Source organism: Temnothorax curvispinosus, unplaced genomic scaffold (genome assembly GCF_003070985.1).
Source record: "Temnothorax curvispinosus isolate PA1 unplaced genomic scaffold, ASM307098v1 QBEX01015349.1, whole genome shotgun sequence".
NCBI lineage: Eukaryota > Metazoa > Arthropoda > Insecta > Hymenoptera > Formicidae > Temnothorax > Temnothorax curvispinosus.
This window is the reverse complement of record NW_020225129.1, coordinates 12,657-25,602: the sequence shown is the minus strand read 5'-3', so window position 1 is coordinate 25,602 and position 12,946 is coordinate 12,657. Positions and strand designations below refer to the sequence as shown.

General features: G+C 34.1%; 3 protein-coding genes across 5 annotated transcripts in view; 1 reads left to right on the top strand and 2 right to left on the bottom strand.

The window, feature by feature from the left end:
• Positions 1–22: 22 nt before the first annotated feature.
• Positions 23–3,534, top strand: LOC112465578 (pre-mRNA-processing factor 19-like). 2 transcript variants are annotated; one of them, XM_025033179.1, is made up of 8 exons: positions 23–158; positions 622–771; positions 852–1,129; positions 1,489–1,683; positions 1,910–2,065; positions 2,140–2,370; positions 2,501–2,841; positions 3,103–3,534. In XM_025033179.1, the coding sequence occupies exons 1-8, from the start codon at positions 140–142 to the stop codon at positions 3,245–3,247; spliced, it is 1,515 nt and encodes a 504-aa protein (XP_024888947.1). In that variant the 5' UTR covers positions 23–139; the 3' UTR covers positions 3,248–3,534. The 2 variants fall into 2 exon arrangements, with proteins under 2 accessions (XP_024888947.1, XP_024888948.1); XM_025033180.1 differs by lacking the exon at positions 23–158 and adding an exon at positions 236–356.
• Positions 3,535–6,783: 3,249 nt separating this feature from the next.
• Positions 6,784–9,394, bottom strand: LOC112465581 (high mobility group protein DSP1-like). Its single transcript, XM_025033184.1, has 4 exons — positions 9,032–9,394; positions 8,144–8,307; positions 7,582–7,756; positions 6,784–7,320 (listed from the first exon to the last, which is right to left on the bottom strand). Exons 1-4 carry the CDS (start codon positions 9,179–9,181, stop codon positions 7,201–7,203), a joined length of 609 nt encoding a protein of 202 aa, XP_024888952.1. The 5' UTR covers positions 9,182–9,394; the 3' UTR covers positions 6,784–7,200.
• A 1,832-nt stretch (positions 9,395–11,226) lies between these two features.
• LOC112465583 (zinc finger protein 39-like) overlaps positions 11,227–12,946 on the bottom strand; it is a 2,958-nt gene continuing 1,238 nt past the window's right edge. The window contains exon 3 of one of the 2 annotated variants that reach the window (XM_025033186.1): positions 11,227–11,525. In XM_025033186.1, coding sequence (XP_024888954.1) covers positions 11,501–11,525 — 25 coding nt within the window. In that variant the 3' untranslated portion in view covers positions 11,227–11,500. The remainder of the gene's footprint in view (positions 11,526–12,946) is intronic. The other variant, XM_025033185.1, reaches the window with a different exon arrangement.

Sequence of the window (12,946 nt, the reverse complement as noted above, 5' to 3'; positions counted from 1 at the left end):
GAAAAGCGATATGGCCATGGCGTCGGCGGATCGGCCAATGGAGAACGGCTTCCATTCTGCCGTGCTTCAAAATTGACGAGGCGACGGAAGGAAGACTGAAGACAGGCGTCTCTGAAGGCGTCTTGAATTAACGAGGAAAATGGCGTTATCTTGCGCGAGTAAGTATTCGCGTGAACACGAGTTGCAATTTACGATCGAGCTATCTTTCCTTTTGATTCTCCTGACGTTTAAGCTTGCACGGATGACACTTGTAACGCAACATTATGCTGGGAGGTTTAGAGACTTGTGTGCCGGCAGAGTTGACGGACATAACCTAGAAAACCCTTTGCCGCTTTATTAATGAACATAATTATGATGTAATTATAATATGTAATAATAAAACAGGTGGTTTGCTATAAGTAGAAAGTTTTATGATGGCACAGTCCAATTTGTTAGATTGTAAATTGTATCATTATTAGCGTTTACATGTATTGTTTATACATATATGTGTAAATTTATATGCACAAGTATGCAATTAACAATACTTGTATGGAAGAAAGGTTTATTAATATTTGAATTCTAGCATGATGAAATTTACCTTGAGATTTAACAAAAATTATAAATTATTTCTATAATTTTCAGTTTCCAATGAGGTACCGGAGCATCCAGTGATATCTCCTGCCTCTGGGTCAATATTTGAGAGACGTCTCATAGAAAAGTATATATCTGAAAATGGGGTAGATCCTATTAATGGCAAAGAACTCACTATTGAGCAGCTCATTGATATAAAAGGTACTTTTAAACTTCATTATTTAATACGGTATATTTTTTTTATGTAATTATTTTTGTTATCAAATTTTCTTCTGTTACAGCGACTCCAATTGTCAAGCCCAAGCCACCTAGTGCGACTTCTATTCCAGCAATATTGAAAATTATGCAAGATGAATGGGATGCAGTTATGTTACATTCATTTACGTTACGACAACAACTCCAGACTGCGAGGCAGGAGCTGTCTCATGCCTTGTATCAGCATGATGCGGCTTGTCGTGTGATTGCTAGGCTGACTAAAGAAGTCACTGCTGCCAGAGAGGCGCTGGCCACTCTCAAACCACAAGCTGGAATTGTCCAGGCCACTACAATCCCGCAGCCTGTACGTTATTATTATTTGATCATTTTTTAAAACTTTCTTAAAATGTAAATATTTAATAATCTTAATTAAGTTTCTATAACTTCATTTTTTTATGTTTAAAAAATTACATAACATGTAACTAGCAAACATTGACCTTGGGATATAAATTGACAATTAATTTTCAATTCTTTAATATTTTATTATAAAAAAATAATTTGTAGCTTTGAAATCAGAATGGGTGATAGGATGTAACACTTGCATATGCGTGTGTAATATAATAAGATACTACATTCAGTTATGATGAAAAAATAAAATAAGTACAATTCTGAATAATTTCTATTAATAAATTAAAAATTCTTAAAAATTTATATTTTCTTCAGGCTGTGGCAGTAGAGGCTGGTGGCACAGCAGCTCAACCCATGGAACAGGCTGGTATCACTGAAGATGTAATACAGAAACTTCAAGAACGAGCAACCGTTCTTACTCAAGAGCGAAAACGACGTGGACGCTCAGTACCGGAAGATCTTATGCCTCAGGACAGTATCCGGTCATTCCAGACCCTTGCATCACATCCTGTTAGTTTTTTTATGTTTTATATAACTCAAAATTTACTGCGCCAATTATTACTGAGGATTGTGTTATAAATATATAGATTTACTTTCAAATATAGTCAGAAAGTTGCATTAAAAAATATAATTCTAATAATATATAATCACATACGATAATTTCAAAGATTTTTAATTTTATGGAAATAAAAACGAGTTATTATTATTATCATCGAAAATAATTATATAATTTCAGGGACTTCATTCTGCCAGTGTGCCTGGAATTCTGGCGCTTGATATTCACAGTGCTGATACCAGCAAGATTTTAACAGGTGGTGCCGACAAGAATGCCACTGTTTTCAACAAGGATACCGAACAAGTGGTGGCAATCCTCAAAGGTCACACGAAAAAAGTGCGCAATTACAACTTGAATTGCCGTTTTATTATTTCTTAAAACATATTAATTGCTTTCTATCATCCTCATAGGTTACACGAGTTATTTATCATCCAGAGGAAGATGTAGTGATGACTGCATCACCCGATGCTACAATTCGCGTGTGGAATGTTGGTACCAGTCAAACGACATTGTTATTAAAAGCTCATGATGCACCTGTGACCGGATTGTCTCTACATCCAACCGGCGATTATTTACTAAGCTCCTCCCTGGATCAGCATTGGGCCTTTTCAGATATACGTACTGGCAGATTACTAACTAAAGTATGTTTTAAACTAATGTACTGTTATATTTAATCATAAAATTGTTTTTAGTTTAGAAAGAATAAAAGGTTCTACCCCTTTTTTCTCTTCCATTCTCTTTTTTCCCATACTTATCGTGAACTGTTTAAAGGTTGCAGGACAAGCAGGACAACCATTGACAACGGCGCAATTTCATCCTGACGGTTTAATCTTTGGCACTGGTACAGCGGACTCTCAGGTGAAAATCTGGGATTTGAAAGAACAATCTAATGTTGCGAACTTTCCGGGACATACGGGTGTAATCACAGCCATTAGTTTCTCTGAGAATGGATATTACTTGGCGACAGCTGCGGAAGATTCTTGCGTCAAACTTTGGGATTTGCGCAAGCTGAAGAACTTTAAGACATTGCAGTTGGAGGAATCCTATGAAGTGAAGGATATTTGTTTTGATCAAAGTGGGACTTACTTGGCTGTGGCAGGAACGGATGTCAGGTAAAATACTGAATTTATTGGTTATTGATAATTATTAATTATTTTAAAATAATGATACTAATATATAGTAATTAGTAAATACAGAATGTTTCATATTTAAAAAAATGGAGAATTTTAAATAACACTTGTGTTATTGTCTCACAATCAGTAGCGAATATATCAAATATTTTAATATTTGATATTATTCACCATATGTTTTAATATTGAATAACGTGAATTAATTTAAGGTTGCCTGTATTATATGTGTCGTGTTGTTTTCAGGGTATATCTCTGTAAGCAATGGCAGGAATTGAAGGTCCTGAACGATCACACAGCGGCGGCCACCGGGGTTCGTTTCGGAAAGCATGCACAATACATTGCGTCTACCAGCATGGATAGGACATTAAAACTTTACGGATTATCATGAATATAAATTTAGGAATATATAGAAATATATATCCATTATTTAATCAGACTAGGTTACGTTATAAAAGTCTAATGGATCCGGTCAAGTGTGAGTTAACTTTTTCAGTTTTTAAATCTTTTATGTATTTCTAAATAAAAAGTTTATAGTAATAAAAGAATGTGGCAGGTTCGTAATATTGTAAGATCCATTTTAAGCTTTGCTTTCGAGATCGGCCTTATGTGAATTAGGAATTTTGTTACGTTTTTTTTCTTTCAAATACAAATCATTTTGAGGATTTCTCAGGTTAGCTATAAAATTTTAAACGTTGTATCTCTCTCATTGTGCATTTTTACAAAAATATATTTATCTTTACGTGCAAATAAAATCAAGTGCGATTGCATACAAAACTTTTGTCTTTAATTGCTAAATCACATCTTAGAAAATTGATATTTTATTATTACAATATTTGAAGTGTTATTTCTCACATACATTTTTTTTTTAACAAAATTTCACCTATATATGCAAAAAAAGGTCTATTAAATGTGTACAAATACATGCATTAAATAATAGGAAAAAATAAGAATCGGTAAGAAAATGTGATAATACTTTTTGAGAAGACAAATGGTTGTACAGATGAACTTTGGAAGAAATTATTAAATTACATTACAACAAATTTTGCATGTTTTGGATCATTGTCATCTAAAAAAAAAATCTATTTAGTGGTCAAATTTTTAATTGCAAAAGATAAAACATTCACGTAGCCTTCGGCAGTTATAGGAATATCCGTTATGCGATGCAATGGTCCCATTCCTTCTCCATGAAAGCAACCCCATATTTCCGCCTCCATGTTTTACAGTCGGAACTTGGTAACGTTAATTAAATCTTTTGCCAGAAGGACATTAAATATATCGTATTTCATTGTTTCAAGCAGATACTTGAATTCATCGCTCCAGATTAGTCCAGATAATCCTTTTCCGTTCGTTGTCAGTCCAATGTTTCTATGTTAAATGTGCCATTGCAAATCTTGCTTTCTTTTTTTTTCTTTTTTTTTTAATTAACATTTGCCGGGCTTCTGACGGATCGTTCTTCAAATAAACTAGCGTCCTTTAAGCCTTATAATAACATTAATTGATAGATTTTTGTCATGGAAACTCGAAAATTTGTCTTAGATTTCGGTAGCGGTGCATCAGCGGTTTTTTTTTTTTGAAAGACGAACAATTTTGCGGTCCTCATGCATAGTCGTAATTTTTTTAATACATGTTGTACGACTGATTTTGAAGTCTTACATGCGGCGGCAATGTCTTTCACTGTAGTATCGTGTTTGCTCGCATAGAAATCATTCTTCTTCAGCTTTCTTTTCGCGTTCTGTGAAGGTTCTGCTACAAAATTTCAATATAACGAAGAAGTATTTTTAGTACTAAGATATGGCAATAACAGATATCAAAATTAATTTAAAATGTATATTATATACATATATTCGAATAACAGGAAAAAAAAAGAAAAATTAAAGCAAAAAAGTTAAAATTGTTTTACATCTTTCCGGAATTATTGTCTATTTAATATAATTCCTTTAATATAATCCGGGACGGGGCGAGATATCTCGAAACATGTTTTATATAAAAAAATATTTCAGATAAAAATAAATATAAATTACTAATATAGTCGTACAGTGGTGTGTGTATATTATATGTGTGTATATACATATAATACAGTATCGTGCAAAAATTTGCGTACTTTTGATTTTTTGGACTTAACTTGGTTTTACTAATCTGCCATCGGATTAATCTTATATTTTTGGACATTTAAAAGAAATACTAAAAGAAATGAAAATAACTAATTTTGAAATAAAAAAATTTGTTTTAATTTTAAGTTTACCATTGACTTACTTCTCCATAAAATCTCCAAACAAAAATGGAATCATTTATCCTAGTGTAATTTCAAAATATCTTCTAATTCTGTATAGACGTCCAAGTTACTGAATTAATTTTTTATTTGTGACACACGCGCGGCGGCACCGTTACAGTTCCGACGAGATGCTAAAATATCGTGCTACTGATTTTGATTTAATATTAGGCCCTTGCACATGATATGAAATGTCGGTTTTATATGTACATCCATGATTTTAATTTTTTGGAAAATATATGATTCATATAACTTATACAATAATTCAGAAAACTCGGTCAATATATATCTTGAAAAAAAATCCATAAAAAGTGAATAAAGTTCACAAGTCTAATAAAAGTTCACAAAATCATGCTGATCAAAAATGTAGGAAACTTAAGAGATAAAAAGATATAAAAAGATACATATTTCCAACTATATATTTGCGGACGTGAAATTTTGGATACAATTATTCACTTTTCTCACATGATTCGTTCACGTGATTTATACAATAAACCATTTCTAAATTATGCTTATAATTAATTCTTACTTTAGCAAGAAGTGACATATGAATCCATGAGTGACATCTCATATCCAATGATTTAATAGAGAGGCTGCGAGCTACATACACACGCACTCTCTTTTTCTCTCGCACACAATTTCTCCCGATTCCATTCGGGGCGATCGTTTATCGGCTACGTAATTAAGGCTCAATCACGTGGTGGCTCGTGGCTTGTAACACTGCCGTGTAAATGTTGAAAAAAAGTACATGCTTAAAAAAAAAAGACATAGAGAGTCGCCGGAAAATTCAAGTCTGCGTTAAGTGATACACGTATACTTAATTCTAAACGTACTTACAGCTATATAAGAGAGACACACACACACACACACATGTGTGTACCTCGATAAAATCAATTATATATTTGCAAATATGCGTAAAGCGGCCTCATGTTCCATCACGCGCGCTCAACATAATCGCTTCTCTAAAAATATAGGAAAGAAAAAAATAAAGCTCTCTGTACAAAGTCTGTATAATACAACAATTGTCTGTACGTGTCTGCGTGTGTATATACATATGTATGTGTATATACATATGTATGTGTATATACATATGTATGTGTGTGTATATATATATATATATATATATATATACACATATGTATGTATATATATGTATGTATGTGTGTTCATGCCATAACGACGCTGGCAACAAGTGAACAGAACTTACAGAACAGACCTGGACTAAACTGAATTGAATTGAACTAAAAAAAGAGTTCCCCAAAAAAGTATATTAATTTTGCAACGACGCGACATGATTCGCTTCTTTCGAAAGCGAGGATCCGAGAGAGCTCTCTGTCTTTCTCACCAGTGCCGATGGCAATGCGTGAAAAAGACACAAAAGGACACAATCCTCGCATGACCGGATAAAATCCGAAAGAACACGGCAAAAAGAACTACAGCCATCTCCGATCCCCGCCCTACGGAGGCCGTCATTATCGCGGCATTTCGTCATTAGTAAACTAAGCTACATAGCTCGTAATATAGCGTCGACAGAGCACAAAGTCAACAGTGATTGAGCCCCTGCGCCTTCCATCCGGATAGAGAAAGTATTGGGCATTCTGCCACGTCTTATCTCTTCCGCTTTTGCATTTTACTCATAATTTCTCATTTTACTTATTTTTTTTTCTTCCATTATCTTCCGCTATATCTTACTAGCCGCTTTACATCATCGTTACTATCAATATGTTAAAGTACAAATGTTCACTAACACAATGATCCTCTCTCGCTCACGCTCGCGCACCACTCATGCATACCAGTTTTTCCTTTTAAAATAATTACCATAATTAGCGCGGATTACTTTATCATTATCGTAAATAATCGGGGAAAGAATTAGAAGGTTGGTTGGTGGGGGATTGTTGAAGAAAGCTTCTTGGTTGATTGTTAGGTTGCTTGGTGATTAGTTGCTTCGTTTTCCTAGTGATGGTGGTGTAAGTACGCTTACGCTAAGGTCAATGGTACAGTACAGTAGGTGAGGTATGCTTTCAGGATGAAGGACACGGGGTGATAGATGAAGAAATTTCGACGTGCATCCGCTATTCGTCGTCGTCCTCGACGTCCTCCCATTCCTCCCATTCGCTGTCGCTTATTGTTATAGTTTCGACCACCGGAGCGCCGTTGTTTTGTATTTTCTTTTTATACGCGTTTCTCACTTCCTGCGAGGAAAAAAAGAATATTTCAATATTTCATCTTGAAATATTTCATCTTTATTTCGAAAACGCTTGGACATTCATCTCGTAAATCAATTCAATCAGATTCGAGTTGCAAGTTGTGCAAAAAAAAAGAGTAATATATTCCGACTATATAGTATAAGAAAATTCATGACTTTTAGCTTCTGACGTTACATGATAACATTACCGGGGCTAGGAGTCTTAATGGTTAAAAGCGTAAGATTGTGCTAAATTTAGATACGTTACCCTTTCGTATCGAGCCTTGTCCTTCTCTGCCATAGCCTCGTATTTGGATTTGGTTTCGGGATCTGCGTTCGACCATTTCTTGCCTAATTCCTTAGCTATATCGCCTACGCCATATTCAGGATTCAGCATTTTGACCTTTCCGCGTTCATCGTTGCAGAACCAGAAGAAAGCAGACCTGATGAAATTAATTATTAAATCTATCTGCTATTATTCAAAGGGTTTGTGCTGCGATAATATGCTAAACCAATCTTTTATAGAGACTAAAGAAAATTATAATGTATAATTCGAAAATAATCTAAATTTGAATGTAGTTTTGAGAAATTGCTCTGTAAATTTAATTTTCAGAAAAACAATTGCAACTTTACTTTAAAGAAATAAATTTGCGGGAAGCCGAGATTCCAGAAATGACTAAAAATGCGAATAAAGCTTTAAAAAAAGTTAAACTTTTGTTTCCGTTCGAATTTACAAGTTAACTTTTCTCGCTGCGTGTTTAAATATTAATCAAGCAAATTCTTTTCTCGAGATCGAGATACATTATGTATTAAACAGCGTGAGGGCTTACAGCGATCTCTTGGGAGCATTGTGATCCTTGATGTGTTTGCGTTTCTTGCCCCTGCCCTTATTCTCTCCCTTAGGCGGCGTATAGTTCTGCATCTCCGTGTCGTATCTCTTCTTGTCCTTCTCTGCCATTTCGTGGAAACGCTTCTTCTCGATGTCCGACATAGTCTACGACACATACGGTATTTCGTATAGCGTTAGCGTTTCCATACGGTTGATCTCGCATATTCACGTGCGTTAAAATGTTCTATTACTGAGAAAATAAGTGTTCCCCGACCGACCTGGCATATTCACAGTCGCGTGCACGCAGGATAATAGAGATACTCTAAAGTCACAGTTTTTTAATGACGGCGTCACGACGCGGGAGGTTTTTGCCGTGTATCGGATCCGTTTTACTTATCGATAATCTTGATTCTGCTGGACGAGATGAAGATTGACGGCTTAACGAGGCGGGACAGGTCGGCCCGTAACGACGCGCTTAAATACCGTACTTGCACGTGGCGTTTATCGAGCGCACGTATTTATTCAGAGGCTAACATCAAAGTGGCTCTCGCGTGACCACAAGCAGGACATTCGACAAAACGTTACGCATTCCGCTTATCTCGTTCGCACCTCGGGCTGTGAAACCGACATGCGGAGAAGTCCAACCAAGTATCGTGATCGCTTCGAAGTTAGTTCTTACAAGGACTCTCTTGATCCTAGCGTTAGCAAGGAGCTCTATTAATCTATTTCAAATTTATTTACGTATAGTATTAAGATAAAAAAATTACTTATGTTTTCATACATATACGATATTATTCCTGCATATTACTTGGTGTTTGCTGGAATATCTATAAAAATGTGATTTGTAATGAATTATAGCGAGTAGTTTGAGCTGAAAAAAAAATCTCACCTTCCACCTCTTTCCACAATTTTTGGCGAAAAACTGGGGGTAAATCTTCCTCTTGGGATGCTTCTTTTTATGCTCCTGGTGACATGACTTGACGAAGTACGTGTACGCTGTCATCCGTCCTCTTGGCTTCACATCCGTTCTTCTCGGCATATTGTCCCGCTGCAGGCTCTGAGCGTTATTTTGTTGAAGATTATTTTGCGGTATCTGCTGTATCGGGTGCTGAAATCCAAGCAAACGGTCTACAATGCAAAACGATGCCGCGGCAAATAACGAAAGACCTGTTAAACACCATCAAACAACAAGTCTCAAAGGCAGCAATAACTTTCTACGCTTGTATCAAAAGAGATTTCTGAGACGGAAATACTTCTTTCTATTTCGACGTGAAAACAAAAAAAAAGTCTCTAAATTCTCAAAGTAGAAATCTTCCATTTTTCCATTGAAAGTAAGCTTATAAGTGCTAAAATCTTCAACTTTTGCATCAAAAGAAAAATTTAAATTTTAAAATAAAAACAATCTATTTTTACATATTCGGGAGAAAAATTTAAGTCGCAAAAGAGACTTTTTATTTTTAAATCGAGCAAAACTCGTGTAGATATATGTTAATAACGCGGAGTAAAATGCGCCGTGTCGTCGTATTATGAGAAATTGGCATAAGTGGTGAGAGAATTTTCTCGCACGTCCGTTAGCTCACTTTTCGCGAGTTGCCGCGAAAAAAAAAGAGGTTTTTTTTCTCTTACACCGTGATGCGAAAAATTAAGTCGTTCAGACATTGTCGCGAGCGAATTTAGGCAAGTTATCCGCGAACTGAGACGTGTCGTTACGCACTTTATGTAATACGACTTGCGTGTTAACCCTTAAATGCCACCCGGGGTCCAGAGGACCCCAGACCCTTTACAATTATATATTTTCAAATGTTCCCGTCAAAAATGGAGCTCATGCTCCCATTGATGATAGCTGAGTGATTGAACTACCAGTGTGTACACTTAGTAGTACTCAGTTTACTTAATTTTTTATACTATGTTGAAATTGAAATTTTAACAATATAAGCATTTTATTCTCTTTTCTAGACCTTGAACAACATTGAAAAAAAATTTCATAACTAAAGATAAAAAAATTAATGAGTAAGGAGACATTTTTCATGCTGGGGTCTTTTAGACCCCTCATGTCATTTACGAGATTATTCAGAGGTGTGGCATTTAAAAGTTAAATTAATGGACGGCTGCGGCCTGCGATCTCACAATGAGACACACGTAACAATGCTCGCCGTACAATCGCGCGTTTTTGATTTTGTCAAGTAACAATGGTCATTACATTGTACATACGTGCAACGTTGCACATACAGTATATTATCATTACGTACATAATTACTACGTCGTTGTTATTGCATATAATGCCGTAATTAATAAATAATAATAACAAATATAGATCGGCATTATATCATTATTATATTATCAGATCGTTGTATGTTTGATAGTTGTATAGTATAGATAGATCGGGCACTTGAATTTGATCTCTAAGTGACTCTGCAACATAAACGACAAAACGCTTTAATATAACTTTTAGTTTTTGTTCTGCGTTTGTAAAAACAGCTAAACTTAATGTAAAAATGATCACATAAAGTTCTTCGATATCTTAATTAACAAGTTATTAATAACTTGTTAATGCATAATTGTGTATGATCTCTATTACAATTATAAAAAATCTCTATTAATGTTTCTCGCTTCTCTTGAATGTTGTTCTCTTTTACAATTATGGAATATTCCTTGCGACACTTGCGGTAAGATTTTTCACTCGCAGGTGAGGATGCGTTCGAGGCATAAAAGCAACAGTGTGGCATGTGAGATTTGCCGACGTCACTTATCGAGTAAAAAAGCCTTGGAGGAACATCACAAAATAGTGCACGTCCATGATTATGTCTGCGATATATGTCACAAGAAACTGAAATATAAAAAGAATTTGACCCGTCATAGTTGTAAGAAAAAAATTGCTGTATATTTTAAATATATTTAAAAAATAAATGTATGTATTACCTATAAAGATCTGGAATTTTTAGGAATTTATTTTCAAAGCTTGTATAAATTTATATAATGTTATACTATTCATATTTAATCATAAAATTGCTTTTAATTTAGAAAGAATAAAAGGTTCTACCCTTTTCTTCTCTCTTTTCCCTCTCTTTCATTCTCTTTTTTTTCCATACTTATCGTGAACTGTTTAAAGGTTGCAGGACAAGCAGGTGACAAGCATTGACAACGCTGCAATGTCATCCTGACGGTTTAATCTTCGGCACTGGTACTGCGAACTCTCAGGTAAAGGTCTAAGATTTGAAAGAGCAATCTAATGTTGCAAACTTTCCGGGGCATACGGGTGTAATCACAGCCATTAATTTTGCTGAGAATGGATATTACTTGGCGACAGCTGCGGAAGATTCTTGCGTCAAACTTTGGGATTTGCGCCAGCTGAAAAACTTTAAGACATTGCAGTTGGAGGAATCCTATAAAGTAAAAAATATTTGTTTTGATCAAAGTGAGACTTATTTGGCTGTGGCAGGAACGGATGTCAGGTAAAAATACTAAATTTATTAGTTATTGATAATTATTAATTATTCTAAAATATTGATCCTAATATATAATTAAAAATTAATTATATATAGTAATTAGTAAATACAGGATGTTTCATATTTTAAAAAATCGAGAATTTTAAAAAAAACTTTTTGTGTTTTATTGCCTCACAATCAGTAGCGAATATAATAAATATTTTAATATTTGATATTATTCACCATATGTGTTAATATTGAATAACGTGAATTAATTTAAGGTTGCTTGTATTATACATATATGTCCTATTGTTTTCAGAGTATATCTCTGTAAGCAATGGCAGGAATTGAAGGTCCTGAACGATCATACAGCGGCGGCCACCGGAGTTCGTTTCGGAAAGCATGCACAATACATTGCGTCTACCAGCATGGATAGGACATTAAAACTTTACGGATTATCATAAATATAGAATTAGGAATATAATAGAAATATATATCCATTATTTAATCAGACTAGGTTACGTTATAAAAGTCTAATGGATCCGGTCAACTTTGACTTAACTTCTTCAGCTCTTAAATCTTTTATGTATTTCTAAATAAACAGTTAATAGTAATAAAAAAGTGTGGCAAGTTCGTAATATTGTAAGATCCATTTTAGGCTTTGCTTTCGAGATCGGCCTTATGTGAATTAAGAAATTGTTACGTTTTCTTCTTCTTTTAAATACGAATCATTTTGAGGATTTCTCAGCTTAGCCATAAAGTTTCAAACATTGTATCATTGTGCATTTTTACAAAATAATATTATCTTTATGTGCAAATAAATGACAAGTGCGATTGCATAGAAAACTTTTGACTTTAATTACTAAATCACATACATCTTAGAACATAGATATTTTATTATTACAATATTTGAAGTGTTATTTCTCACATACATGCAAAAAAGTTAAAATTGTTTTATATCTTTCCGGAACTATTGTCTATTTAATATAATTCCTTTAATATAATCCGGGACGGGGCGAGATATCTCGAAACATGTTAGTTTTATATAAAAAAATATTTCAGATAAAAATAAATATAAATTACTAATATAGTCGTACAGTATAGTGTGTGTATATGTATATGTATGTATATACATATAATGCAGTATCGTGCAAAAGTTTGCGTACTTTTGATTTTTTGGACTTAACTCGGTTTTACTAATCTGCCATCTGATTGATATTATTTTTGGATATTTAAAAGAAATACTGAAAGAAATAAAGATAACTAATTTTGAAATAAAAAATTTGTTTTAATTTTAAGTTTACCATTGACTTACTTCTCCATAAAATCTCTAAACAAAAATTGAATCATTTATCCTAGCGTAATTTCAAAATATCTTC